This window comes from Clytia hemisphaerica, unplaced genomic scaffold (assembly GCF_902728285.1).
Source record: "Clytia hemisphaerica strain Z4C2 unplaced genomic scaffold, Clytia hemisphaerica genome assembly, whole genome shotgun sequence".
NCBI classification, from domain to species: domain Eukaryota; kingdom Metazoa; phylum Cnidaria; class Hydrozoa; order Leptothecata; family Clytiidae; genus Clytia; species Clytia hemisphaerica.
This window is the reverse complement of record NW_027103573.1, coordinates 45,546-59,377: the sequence shown is the minus strand read 5'-3', so window position 1 is coordinate 59,377 and position 13,832 is coordinate 45,546. Positions and strand designations below refer to the sequence as shown.

The following is a 13,832-nucleotide window of genomic DNA, read 5'->3' as shown; positions in this document are numbered from 1 at the left end:
ATTTTAGCGTAAAAGTGACCCTTTAAATGGACCAACTGTCGTTTTCGTACTTTTACAGACACCCGAAAAGGTAGAAAACCTAATTTGACATTGTTGTTGTTTTCTACACCATAGATAAACTAAGGATTATGAAAAGAATCTACCCGGTCTTTAGCACGCAAATACAAATCACCTATTCTGCTTTAAAGGGGCCGGAGGCTACTCATACAAAATGAAGATCTTAAATGTCCAATTTTTTCAGTTATCTTCTTTATTAGCTCTGAAAAATATGATTTTTCTGGCAGATCTGCATCTCTAAATTTTGATTGAGATTTATAAATCTATTCATAACCAAAATTATGATGTTGTAAACTTTCTCAACTTTGTTACAAAAAGGGCTCTAAAAAGCAAATTACAGCCAAAAATAGACCCCAACTTACTCAAAAAAAGACCACCCACCATGAAACGAATCCTCTTTTTCAATTGTTTTTTTTTCAGAACATAAAAACCAAAGTATTCAGCCAAAAAACCCTCCCAAACAGTGGGAATGATTTAAACAAGGCATCTGTAGTTAACACTAACAGCCAAATTATTGGCGACGACGCAGTTGAATCGGTAATAGAGCTACCGATCGAATCTACGGAAGAAGTTCCGGATGGAGTCAACAACGAGGGCTGCAATGAAGCTGAAACCGAATACCAAGTAATAGACAATGATGCTACTACAGACCATACAGGAGCTGGTGCTTCTATAAGCGACATTCCCTTAGCAGGGAAGAACGAAGACTATATAGCTGGAACCTGCAGTTCTGGGAATCTGACTGTGAAAAATGGTGAAGTTGGTAGCACCAATGACCTTGTTGTCGCAGGAAACAGTACTACCGAAAACGTCCTCGTCCAGAATCGGGATAGCACTGATGATCAGGTGTTGGCATCGATGACAGATATATCGCAAGACTGTATAAATGACCGAAATAATAATATTACCAATACAAACATCGACCCCCAGGACAGTTCTATCATTAATAGGTACGTATCATAACTGCTTGCCCAAAATAAACAAAGATTTAGGCTTTATTCTACGCAGTAACAACACGATATTTCCCAATAATTAGTTTTTCGAGAGGCACTCACTAAGGATTTCGATACTTTTCGGGGATTAAAAGATCCAAACATCGGCGCAGTGTGGAGACTTTTTTTAAATACTTATTTCTTAATGGTCTTGCTCATCCTTATCAAGATGGATCTTACCTACAGGGTAAAGCTCTGTCAGGCAATATCGAGACGGCTGATAAAGACTTAAAGAGAACTGCTTTGTATGATATAATTTCTATACCTATCCTAAAACTGAAATATTAAAAAAGAAAAAATATTTCAAATTAAGTGTCAAGTATGAAACTGAATATCATTTCGTTTTAGCAATGAAACTACGGCTCAGTCGCCCGTAAATAAAGAACGAAGAGCACTACACGTCACGCCGGCCGCATTGTTTGTGGTCTTACTTGCGGTGTCCTTAACATCCATTCTTTTTGTTGAAATGATATTGTGCTGCAAGGGGTAAGTGAACTTACCTACTTCTACTTGATCACAACGAACACTCCGGCCTAATTTTTATCTGACATCAAAATCATGAAAGAACGAGTGCGTCAAACAATAGAAGGAGAACTCTGATCATGTCGCCTGCTCTAATAAACATTCTTGGTTGCTCAATTATTTTTATAAACCGACGGCCAAGGAAATGGTCAGCTCTCCAAGTGGATTGCGTGTTGATTGCGTTGGTTTTACACAGATAACAAAGACGATAAAAAATTAATTTAAAATTTGAACCTTCTTGGCATCATTAGCTTTCGTTGCAGCAAAACATTGGAATCTTTAAAAGTGTACCAGCAAATAGCCAGAGTCGTGATAACTTTAAGAGTTAGTGTTCATTCAGAACTAAAAAAATGCCATAAAACCTGAACCACTGCAGAAAATCTTATGTTTAACTCTGTTTTTTGCGGGTTGGAGTTAAAATGGTAATACAGGCGTAAGTTGCATGAGCTTTGATGTTATTATGATACCATTCCACTTTAGGTACGAAGCACAACCGGAAATAGAAAAGACCTATTGGCAACATGCGGGTGATTTTATGGAGATGTTTCTCCAAAAGTTAGGGTAAGAGAATTTCTTTATAATATAAGGGGTACACGGATACACTAGCGAAACATAATTTTGGAGAGAATTTTATTGGCAAAGCAGCCGTTCTTCTAATGTGACAAAAGTAATTTTGAATTCGTCATTAGTTCCTCCCAAAATTATTTCCCTTAGTTTTGAGTTCTGTGTATATCTTGAAGAGAAATTTATGACACGATTTGAAACTTTCTGCCTTTTAATAAAATCCAATAAAGAGTAATTTTGCAAATTTTTCAGGTCATTAGTCGTCTGGTTTTATTACTTTATTGTGAAACATGACATAAACCCAGCTAAAATCGCTTATAGATCAAAATTTTTTAATGGGAACAACTTCTGACATATATTTATTTAATCATATTGAAAAAATAAAAAAAATCTTTTTGAAGATGATGATACCATCATTTATGACGTCATCAAATTTTGAATTCTTTTTTCCCCTGAAAGTTTTTGTCATGATGGAGAATATATTTACAAATTTTCATGGCCATAGATCTTCTAGATCAAAATTAATGGGAATACAAAAATCGAAAAAGTTTTGGGCTAATACTTAGGGCTAAAGAGTAAATCTCTAACTGTATTACTAACTTATACTTTTAATTTACATTATTTTAGATACCCTTCATCACCAACGAAAGATGTTTCTTTTGTTGAAATGTTATCGAGCTATGTGGGGTAAGAAAAAGACTTTACTTTTGAATCAATACTTAATATTCTATTGTTGGGAAGAACCGTTTCAATTGAAATATGTTTATAGATCTAGTTTCAAACTTATTTTGTGGTGATAAAAACTATTTGATCATATTTATCTTACATATGGGCGTGGTAAAAATGAAAGATTTATTCAAATGTTAACAGGTGACTTAGTTCAGTGTTTTAAACTTATTCTTCTTTTGATTTTAGGGACATATTCTTCACGAAACCTATCCCGAAACCCTGGTATGAGAAATTACATCGAGTCACTTCGACATTTGCTGGTCAAATTAAAATGGTAATACAGGCGTAAGTTGCATGAGCTTTGATGTTTATAAACATTCCACTTTAGGTACGAAGCACAACCGGGAAAAAAGACCTATTGGCAACATGCGGGTGATTTTATGGAGATGTTTCTCCAAAAGTTAGGGAAGAAATTTCTTTATAATATAAGGGTACCGGATACACTAGCGAACATTAATTTTGGAGAGAATTTTTTGGCAAAGCAGCCGTTCTTCTAATGTGACAAAAGTAATTTTGAATTCGTCATTAGTTCCTCCCAAAATTATTTCCCTTAGTTTTGAGTTCTGTGTATATCTTGAAGAGAAATTTATGACACGATTTGAAACTTTCTGCCTTTTAATAAAATCCAATAAAGAGTAATTTTGCAAATTTTTCAGGTCATTAGTCGTCTGGTTTTATTACTTTATTGTGAAACATGACATAAACCCAGCTAAAATCGCTTATAGATCAAAATTTTTTAATGGGAACAACTTCTGACATATATTTATTTAATCATATTGAAAAAAATAAAAAAAAATTTCTTTTTGAAGATGATGATACCATCATTTATGACGTCATCAAATTTTGAATTCTTTTTTCCCCTGAAAGTTTTTGTCATGATGGAGAATATATTTACAAATTTTCATGGCCATAGATCTTCTAGATCAAAATTAATGGGAATACAAAAATCGAAAAAGTTTTGGGCTAATACTTAGGGCTAAAGAGTAAATCTCTAACTGTATTACTAACTTATACTTTTAATTTACATTATTTTAGATACCCTTCATCACCAACGAAAGATGTTTCTTTTGTTGAAATGTTATCGAGCTATGTGGGGTAAGAAAAAGACTTTACTTTTGAATCAATACTTAATATTCTATTGTTGGGAAGAACCGTTTCAATTGAAATATGTTTATAGATCTAGTTTCAAACTTATTTTGTGGTGATAAAAACTATTTGATCATATTTATCTTACATATGGGCGTGGTAAAAATGAAAATTATTCAAATATTAACAGGTGTCTTAGTTCAGTGTTTTAAACTTATTCTTCTTTTGATTTTAGGGACATATTCTTCACGAAACCTATCCCGAAACCCTGGTATGAGAAATTCATCGAGTCACTTCGACAATTTGCTGGTCAAATTGTTGCATGATGACTAACTTTCCCGAATTTTGTCTTCGTATACATTTGCTTCATTTTACATTTCAATCTTTGTGACCCACAACCCCTACCATAAAAATCTTTTGTAAAACAAAAAAAAAATTGTTAAAAATTTCATGAAAGTGTGAATAAAAAGTTTAGGTTTAGGTTTTGAGAGCTCAGGTTTTGGAGGATAAAATTTGGACAAGTTCAAAGCTTTTTTACGAAATGTTCTAATCGAGAAAATCATGTTCTTGTCTTGTAAAGGGTTCAAAAGAAAGAAAGGAAGGCTGTTTAGTATTATAGTCATTTCATCTTTACAAGCCCTCAACTGACAGCCTACTTTTGTTTCCAGAGGACCCTACACAAGTCAATTTTTTATTCTTCTCAGTCAAACCAAGTCAGCTTTATATTTTCAAAATATCCTTTTGACAGAAATTTGAGATTTTTAAAGAAAAATTCAATAAGATCAGAAAAATTGGCGCCCTCATTTTAATAGTAACATCGATATTGCATGCCAAACTTTTGACAAAACACATCCATTTTTAGAAAACATAAAACTGCACTTGATCTGACAATTAAATTCTACTCTTTGGATTAGCAGTACAACTTTGAACTTTAAGAATTTTGTTTTTTCGAAATTTGAGCTCTTGAGCATGAATCTTAAAAAAAAACATCACTTGCTACCTTCATTTTCTTTACTATTTGTTTTTGAGTCAAAAACGCGAGCTTCCTTTTAAGCCTTTTCTCCTAATAGTGAGGTCAGGTAGCACATGAAAACGTAAGAATACTTCAGATGGTGATTAAAGCATGAAATTTGGCACATATGATCCTTAGAGGGTTTAAAACTTAATTTCAAACAGTAACACCAAATTTTGCCACCTGGCCACCTGCCAGATGACGTCATCAGGTGGCTTAGCAAAAATTTATTTTTTTGAAAATAATTAAAATCTGATGGTATCAGCGGAAAGAGCATGAAATGCTGATGAAAATCGAGGTATAAAACATGCCTTCAAAATCTTCCTATCAAAAGTTATGAAGGTTTAAAGTTTTGTGATGACGTCATCATAAGCCTTTCCAGGAAAAACTTAAAAACCTCGTAGTTTTGGTACAAATTGACCAAATTTTATGTTTTATACTTGAATTCATATCAAAATTCATTGCTTTTTCCGATTCCGATGTTCCAAAATTGAATTAAAAGCTTTAAATCCTACAGAATACTAAAACTTAAATTTTGAGCTTTACAAGGCAAATCAACGCAGCGTTCTCCCTTCAGGAGCACAGTGTACAGCCAACTAATTTTTTTGGATGTTTTAGGCCTTCCTATGTTGTTTAGACCAAGCATCAGAAGGAACTTCAAATTTTGACATGGATTCGTGTATAAAACACTAAATTTGGTCAACTAGTTCCGTTATTACGGGATTTTAGTTTTTGCCTGGAAAGGCTTATGATTACGTCATCACAAAACTTTAAACCTTCATAACTTTTGATAGGAAGATTTTGAAGGCATGTTTTATACCTCGATTTTCATCAGCATTTCATGCTCTTTCCGCTGATACCATCAGATTTTAAATATTTTCAAAAAAATAAATTTTTGCTAAGCCACCTGATGACGTCATCTGGCAGGTGGCCAGGTGGCAAAATTTGGTGTTACTGTTTAAAACTAAGTTTTAGACCCTCTAAGGATCATCTGTGTCAAGTTTCATGCTTTAAATCACCATCTGAAGTATTTTTGTGCTAACAGACCTCACTATAAATCAAATAAAATAGTATTCAATCTACTCCAGACAGCGATACTTTAGTGCGTCTCAAGGACAATCAACGGGGTAAAAATGGACCAATACAGCTACATGTTCAACACATATGGCACACAAATTTACATAGAGTTAGTATAATTGGATATCTCTAGTTAAGACGGCTGACTTTATGCCTACTTTAACTCCCTCATTTGGCCTTTTAAACCAGGACTCTTTCATAAGAGTAACAATTATGTTTATTTTAGAGATTCCAATTTAAATTTTTATTAAATATTTGACCGACTAAAATGGAATATGTTAATTAAGAACTGTTAAAATCAACAGTTTTTCTACAAGCTTCCGTAGAAATTTCATTCAATGAGATTCAGGTTATTAACTATTGCTATACAGATTCCCTTCAAACAACTACTGTTGGTTTCAACTTATAAGGGCTACATACATTACCCTATGTATTGTCAGTTAATGTATTGACAATATATCGCTACGTAACATCAAAAAGACTTTACAAAATTGGAATATCTCAAACTTTTGGCCGAAAGACATTCACTAAAAAATTATAAAGATGCTCTCGGTTTTTGCAAAAGCTTTTTTTACAAGCTAAATACTTTGAACTTCAGAATTTTGTTTTTTCAAAGTTTGAGCTCTTGTTCTGGACCTTGAAAAAAAATAATAACATAAACATAAATCAATACTTTCTCTTTTATCTCTATACTCCTAGATGGTACACGTTCTTTATAATAATATTCAAAATTTCGAATATTCTTAATCTTTGAGTCTTCAAGCCTAAGAATGTTTTTACTTTCACCTTTTTTTTGTGCAACTTTCTAAGATATTGGGTGTTTTAGAGTCTACACCGCAAAGCCTTTAAAATGTTCTTAACTTTTATCGGTTATCGAAACCCTATGTTTCTATATAGTTGGTTCTTATAAGAAACGTTTATTTAATACAAAAAAATACGTTAGAGTACACTGTTTTTTTATACAGCCTGCAAGCTTGCAAGACACTGACACTTTTGGATAAAGTGCGTTAATCCGGCGTAAACCACTAGGGAAGAAGGCCGGCGCACTCTCACCTCATCCGACAGGCTTCTTGAGATCTGTTTACCAAATAACCCTCACATAGCATGGGTTGACCGGGGCTAAGGTATATTTACTTATCAAGTGAATCACAGGAACCGAACCCTTACCTCCTGGATGGCAGTCAAGATAACCACTACACCCACTGCGCTGAAGCTCAAACTAGCGTTTTATATGCAGTGGTCAAAGCAAGCTTTTTCATCTGGTACGGAAATTGGATTTAACACGTACAGTAAATTAGTGAATTACCTTATCGGCCCTTTTTACGCCGGCCCTTATTGGCGTTATTTTTGGGCTCGTGGCGTAATAAGGGCCGGTGTTAAAAGGGCCGGCGTAAAAAGGGCCAAAATTTGCAATTTTTAGCTAAAAGTGGCGTTAATTTTTGACCATTTTTTCTCAGTTTAAAGGATTTTAGGCATGATTAAAGGATGAAAACTATCCATTTTTTTTTACTCTATATCCAAAACTTCACGAAAATCAACGATTTTCAATGGAATTTTCAACAGTTTAATACTGAAAGATGACATTTTAATGTAAATTTTAGGTAAAACTTACTGTTTTGAAGCCTGAATAGCGATTTTTTTTACAATTTTTGGCTTTATTTATGGCCCTAATTGGCGTAAGCCCAAAATTAGGCTGTGGCGGAATAAGGGTATATAATAAGGTATGCAAAATTTTGAAACAGAAAAGCCCTCTTTTTTTACTTCGCTGAAACGGAAATCTGTCCGAGAAGAAAGAACTTATAACACTGTAGTGGTCAAAGCAAGGATTTTCATTAGATACGGAAAATGCATTCAAGTTAACACAACAAATTAGTGAATTATGCAAAATTGTGAAAAAGCCGAAAAAGCCTCTCAATTCAGGGGGGGTTTGGGGGTCGGTAGTAAAATCTCAGTGGTGTGACGAAAAATAATGTCCGAAAAGTAAGTCCGAAAAGCAACCAAAAAATAGGTGGTCTCCATGGCAAATTGTCCCAAAAACTTTTACTACCAGGGTATTAAAATACCTCTTCCAAGAGTCTGGGTGGTGGTATGTAAAAATCCTTTTACTACTCATATATATGTCTGAGATTTTACTATCGACCTCCCCTGCTCAATTTACTTCGCTGACGGAAGAACATAACGCTGTAATATTGTAAGATATCTGCAGTGTATCCCTCTATTTCATAATATGCTCTTTACAAATCAAAAATCACTAAATTGTACAATAAAATAAAAATCCAAAAAAGGAGCCAATAAGATGCTAGGTAAATATTTCCTCAGGAAATTTAAGATATGAAATCTTTAAGAAATTCACGTACCGAATTTCCATTAACCTCCAGTCGCCCAATTACGTCTATTTCTATTTCTATGTGGTTGAGTTGCAGTTCTAGTTCTAGTTCTAGTTCTAGAACAGGAGGCTTTGAGGCCTATTTTCACAACTATAGACGCTTTCAATGAGCGCCCTGTCAGCACCTTGAACTGACTACCTAATTCTCCTCACATGGCATGGATTGACTCGGGCGAAGGTTCATTCACTTACCAAGTGAACCGCTGCAAGTGGGAATCGAACCTCAGTCGCCTGTGCAGCAACCAAGGTCAATGACCACCATACCACAGCGCCTTATATACCACAGCGTCTAAAAATTTTCATTCAGAAATTGACTTTTTCCCGGCCCTCAGTCAATAGGTCATAAATCGGAATCGTGTCACTTTCAGCCAAAATGCACTTAATTTCCTAAAAACTTTTTCACAGTAATGTTTTTCACATGCACGTAAAAATCTTTACTTAAGACCTTACGGAAAATTCTTCGTAAGACTGTCAACATTACGTAGAGTTTTTAGTGCTGCATGTAAATTTTGTTGGCCACGAAAACTTAGCGGTGAAAACAACATGTAATGACTCCAAAAATATTACAAAATCTTAGCAACCAATAAAGATAAAAATAGAGCGACGTTAAGATTTGTAATACTTTTGGAATCATTACGTAATTTTTTAGCCACAAAGTTTTCGAGTCAACATGGTATGGTGTCCTAGTACAAAGGTTTCAGGAAAATTCAAAATGCAAGAATTCTCACATTTTCAAAAAATTACGTGAAATTAGGTAGAATTTGAAATTGTCAGCCAGATAAATATGACAGGACTCGACGTAAAAGGACATTTTGATCCAAGAAAAAAGTAAAAAGCGCAGGTCTTAAAATATCATAAACACACAGTTACTAATGACAACAAAATGGTTGTTTGAATAACCATAGAGAAAAATAGTACTTGAAAAGTATCCTTATTTGGGCTAAAAAAGTTCTTAAAATAGATTCCTTGCTAATTTTTGACGTCAAAAGTGATAAATCGTGGTGTTTGACGTCAAAATCGAATTAGCATCTATTGTAACTCGGCTACTTCAGAACAAAAAAAAAAACGATCATTAAGTCTCCGCCGCAAGACGCAAACACACGTACTCCCATCATTTAACACTCAACTTCGATCTCTACAATCAAAAACTAAACACAATGGCGCAGTCTTTGTACAACATTCTGAAGGTATGTCACTTAAATTTTCTTTACTACCAAACAAAAAACAACAAGGACTCTCTACTGTCTTCTACCAATCCGAGGGAATAGGGCATGATCTGAGGGTTTGATCGTCGGATATATATGAAGCGTACATCCAAACCACTGAATTTTGGCGTAAAAGTGACCCTTTAAATGGACCAACTGTCGTTTTCGTACTTTTACAGACACCCGAAAAGGTAGAAAACCTAATTTGACATTGTTGTTGTTTTCTACACCATAGAAAAACTTAGGAATATGAAAAGAATCTACCCAGTCTTTAGCACGCAAATACAAAGCACCTATTCTGCCTTAAAGGGGCCGGAGGCTACTCATACAAAATGAAGATCTTAAATGTCCAATTTTTTCAATTACCTTCTTTGATAGCTCTGAAAAAGATGATTTTTCTGGCAGATCTGCATTTCTAAATTTTGATTAAGATTAAATCTATTCATAACCAAAATTATGATGTTGTAAACTTTCTCAACTTTGTTCCAAAATAGGATCTAAAAAGCAAATTACAGTCAAAAATAGACCCCAACTTACTCAAAAAAAGACCACCCACCATGAAACGAATCCTCTTTTTCAATTGTTTTTTTTTTCAGAACATTAAAACCAAAGTATTCAGCCAAAAAATCCTCCCAAACAGTGGGAATGATTTAAACAAGGCATCTGTAGTTAACACTAACAGCCAAATTATTGGCGACGACGTAGTTGAATCGGTAATAGAGCTACCGATCGAATCTACGGCAGAAATTCCGGATGGAGTCAACAGCTGCAATGAAGCTGAAACCAAATACCAAGTAATAGACAATGATGCTACTACAGACCATACAGGAGCTGGTGCTTCCATAAGCGACAATCCCTTAGCAGGGAAGAACGAAGACTATATAGCTGGAACATGCAGCTCTGGCAATCTGACTGTGAAAAATGGTGAAGTTGGTAGTACCAATGACCTTGTTGTCGCAGGAAACAGTACTACCGAAAACGTCCTCATCCAGAATCAGGATACCGCCGATGATCAGGTGTTGGCACCGATGAAGGATATCTCACAAGACTGTATAACTGACCGAAATTTTAATTCCATTACAAACATGGCGCCCCAAGAAAGTTTTACTATCGATATGTACGTATCATAACTGCTTGCCCAAAATAAACAAAGATTTAGCCTTTATTCTACGTAGTAACAACACGATATTCCCCGTTAATTAGTTTTTTCGAGAGGCACTCATTAAGGATTTCGATAGTTTTTGATAGTTATTACTTTTCGGGGATTAAAAGCGCCCAACATTGGCGCAGTGGAGAACAATTTTTTCTAAATGGTCTCATCCTTATCAAGATGGATCTTACCAACAGGGTAAAGCTGTGTCAGGCAATATCGAGACGGCTGATAAAGACTTTAAGGGAGCTCCTTTGTATGATATAATTTCTATACCTATCCTAAAACTTAAACTATCTTAAATATTAAAAAAATAATTACAAATCAAAAGTGTCAAGTATGAAACTGAATATTATTTCATTTTAGCAATGAAACTACGGCTCAGTCGCCCGTAAATAAAGAACAAAGAGCACTGCACGTCACGCCAGCCGCATTGTTTGTGGTCATACTTGCGGTGTCCTTAACATCTATTCTTTTTGTTGAAATGATACTATGCTACAAGGGGTAAGTGAACTTACCTACTTCTACTTGATCACAACGAACACTCCGGCCTAATTTATATCTGACATCAAAATCATGAAAGAACGAGTGCGTCAAACAATGGAAAGGAGAACTCTGTTCATGTCGCCTGCTCTAATAAACATTCTTGGTTGCTCAATTATTTTTATAAACCGACGGCCAAGGAAATGGTCAGCTCTCCAAGTGGATTGCGTGTTGATTGCATTGGTTTTACACAGATAACAAAGGCCATAAAAAATTAATTTAAAATTTGAACCTTCTTGGCATCATTAGCTTTCGTTGCAGCAAAACATTGGGATCGTTAAAAGTGTACCAGCAAATAGCCAGAGTCGTGATAACTTTAAGAGTTAGTGTTCACTCATTCAGGCAAAACTAAAAAATGCCATAAAATCTGAACCACTGCAGAAAATCTTATGTTTAACTCTGTTTTTTTGCGGGTTAGAGTTAAAATGGTAATACAGGTGTAAGTTGCACGAGCTTTGATGTTATTATGATACCATTCCACTTTAGGTACGAAGCACAACCGGAAATAGAAAAGACCTATTGGCAACATGCGGGTGATTTTATGGAGATGTTTCTCCAAAAGTTAGGGTAAGGGACTTTCTTTTTCTTTCTTTATAATATAAGGGGTACACGGATACACTAGCGAAACATAATTTTGGAGAGAATTTTTTTGGCAAAGCAGCTGTTCTTCTAATGTGACAAAAGTAATTTTGAATTCGTCATTAGTTCTTCCCAAAATTATTTCCCTTAGTTTTGAGTTCTGTGTATATCTTGAAGAGAAATTTTTGACACGATTTGAAACTTTCTGCCTTTTAATAAAATCCTATAAAGAGTAATTTTGCAAATTTTTCAGGTCATTAGTCGTCTGGTTTTATTACTTTATTGTGAAACATGACATAAACCCAGCTAAAATCGCTTATAGATCAAAATTTTTTAATGCGAACAACTTCTGACATATCTTTATTTAATCATATTGAAAAAATAAAAAAATATTTTTGAAGATGATGATACCATCATTTATGACGTCATCATATTTTGAATTCTTTTTTCCCCTGAAAGTTCTTGTCATGATGGAGAACATATTTACAAATTTTCATGGCCATAGCTCCTCTATATCAAAATTAATGGGAATACAAAAATCGAAAAAGTTTTGGGCTAATACTTAGGGCTAAAGAGTAAATCTCTAACTGTATTACTAACTTATACTTTTAATTTACATTATTTTAGATACCCTTCATCACCACCGAATAATGTTTCTTTTGTTGAAATGTTATCGAGCTATGTGGGGTAAGAAAAAGACTTTACTTTTGAATCAATACTTAATATTCTATTGGGAAGAACCGTTTCAATTGAAATATGTCTAGTCTCGAACTTATTCTGCGTTTATTAAAACTATTTGATCATATTTATCTTACATATAGAGGTGGTAAAACTAAAAAGATTATTCAAATGTTTACAGGTGACTTAGTTCATTGTTTTAATTGATATTCTTCTTTTGATTTTAGGGACATATTCTTCACAAAACCGATCCCGAAACCCTGGTATGAAAAATACATCGAGTCACTTCGACAATTTGCTGGTCAAATTGTTGCATGATGACTAACTTTCCCGAATTATGTCTAAGTATACATTTGCTTCATTTTACATTTTAATCTTTGTGACCCACATCCCCTACCATAAAAATATTTTGTAAAACAAAAAAAAAATTGTTAAAAATTTCATGAAAGTGTGAATAAAAAGTTTAGGTTTAGGTTTTGAGAGCTCAGGTTTTGGAGGATAAAATTTGGACAAGTTCAAAGCTTTTTTAAATGTTCTAATCGACAAAATCATGTTCTTGTTTTGCATAGGGTTCAAAAGAAGGAAAGAAGGCTGTTTAGTATCATAATCATTTCATCTCTACAAGCCCTCAACTGGCAGCCTACTTTTGTTTCCAGAGACCCCTACACAATTTTTGATTCTTTTGAGTCAGACTAAGTCAGCTTTATACAGAAATTTGAGATGTTTTAAATAAGAATTCAGTAAGATCAGAAAACTTAGCGCCCTCATTATAATAATAACATCGATATTGCATGCCAAATTTTTGACAAAAACACATTCATTTTTAGCAATTATAAAGCTGCACTTGATCTACTTTTTGGATTAGCAGTACAACTTTGAACTTTAAGAATTTTGTTTTTCGAAATTTGAGCTCTTGAGCCTGAATCTTAAAAAATATATATATATTAATTGTTATCTTCATTTCCTTTATTATTTGTTTTCGAGTCAAAAACGTGTGCCTTTTTTCCTAAATCAAATCAATGTTTCAATCCAGACAGCGATACTTTAGTGCGTTTCAAGGACAATCAACGGGGTAAAAATGGACCAATACAGCTACATGTTCAACACATATGGCACACAAATTTACATAGAGTTAGTATAATTGGATAGCTCTAGTTAAGACGGCTGACTTTCTGCATACTTTAACTCCCTCGATTGGCCTTTTAAACCAGGACTCAAGACTTTTTCATAAGAGTAACAATTATGTTTATTT

At 34.2% G+C, this 13,832-nt stretch overlaps 2 protein-coding genes across 2 annotated transcripts in view; one reads left to right on the top strand and one right to left on the bottom strand.

The window, feature by feature from the left end:
• LOC136801125 (protein CASP-like) overlaps positions 1-13,832 on the bottom strand; it is a 47,959-nt gene that overhangs the window by 22,222 nt on the left and 11,905 nt on the right. The window lies entirely within an intron of this gene.
• On the top strand, positions 9,516-12,975 carry LOC136801126 (uncharacterized). The gene is made up of 6 exons (XM_067057748.1): positions 9,516-9,612; positions 10,227-10,747; positions 11,147-11,284; positions 11,810-11,890; positions 12,530-12,589; positions 12,808-12,975. The coding sequence occupies exons 1-6, from the start codon at positions 9,583-9,585 to the stop codon at positions 12,896-12,898; spliced, it is 921 nt and encodes a 306-aa protein (XP_066913849.1). The 5' UTR covers positions 9,516-9,582; the 3' UTR covers positions 12,899-12,975.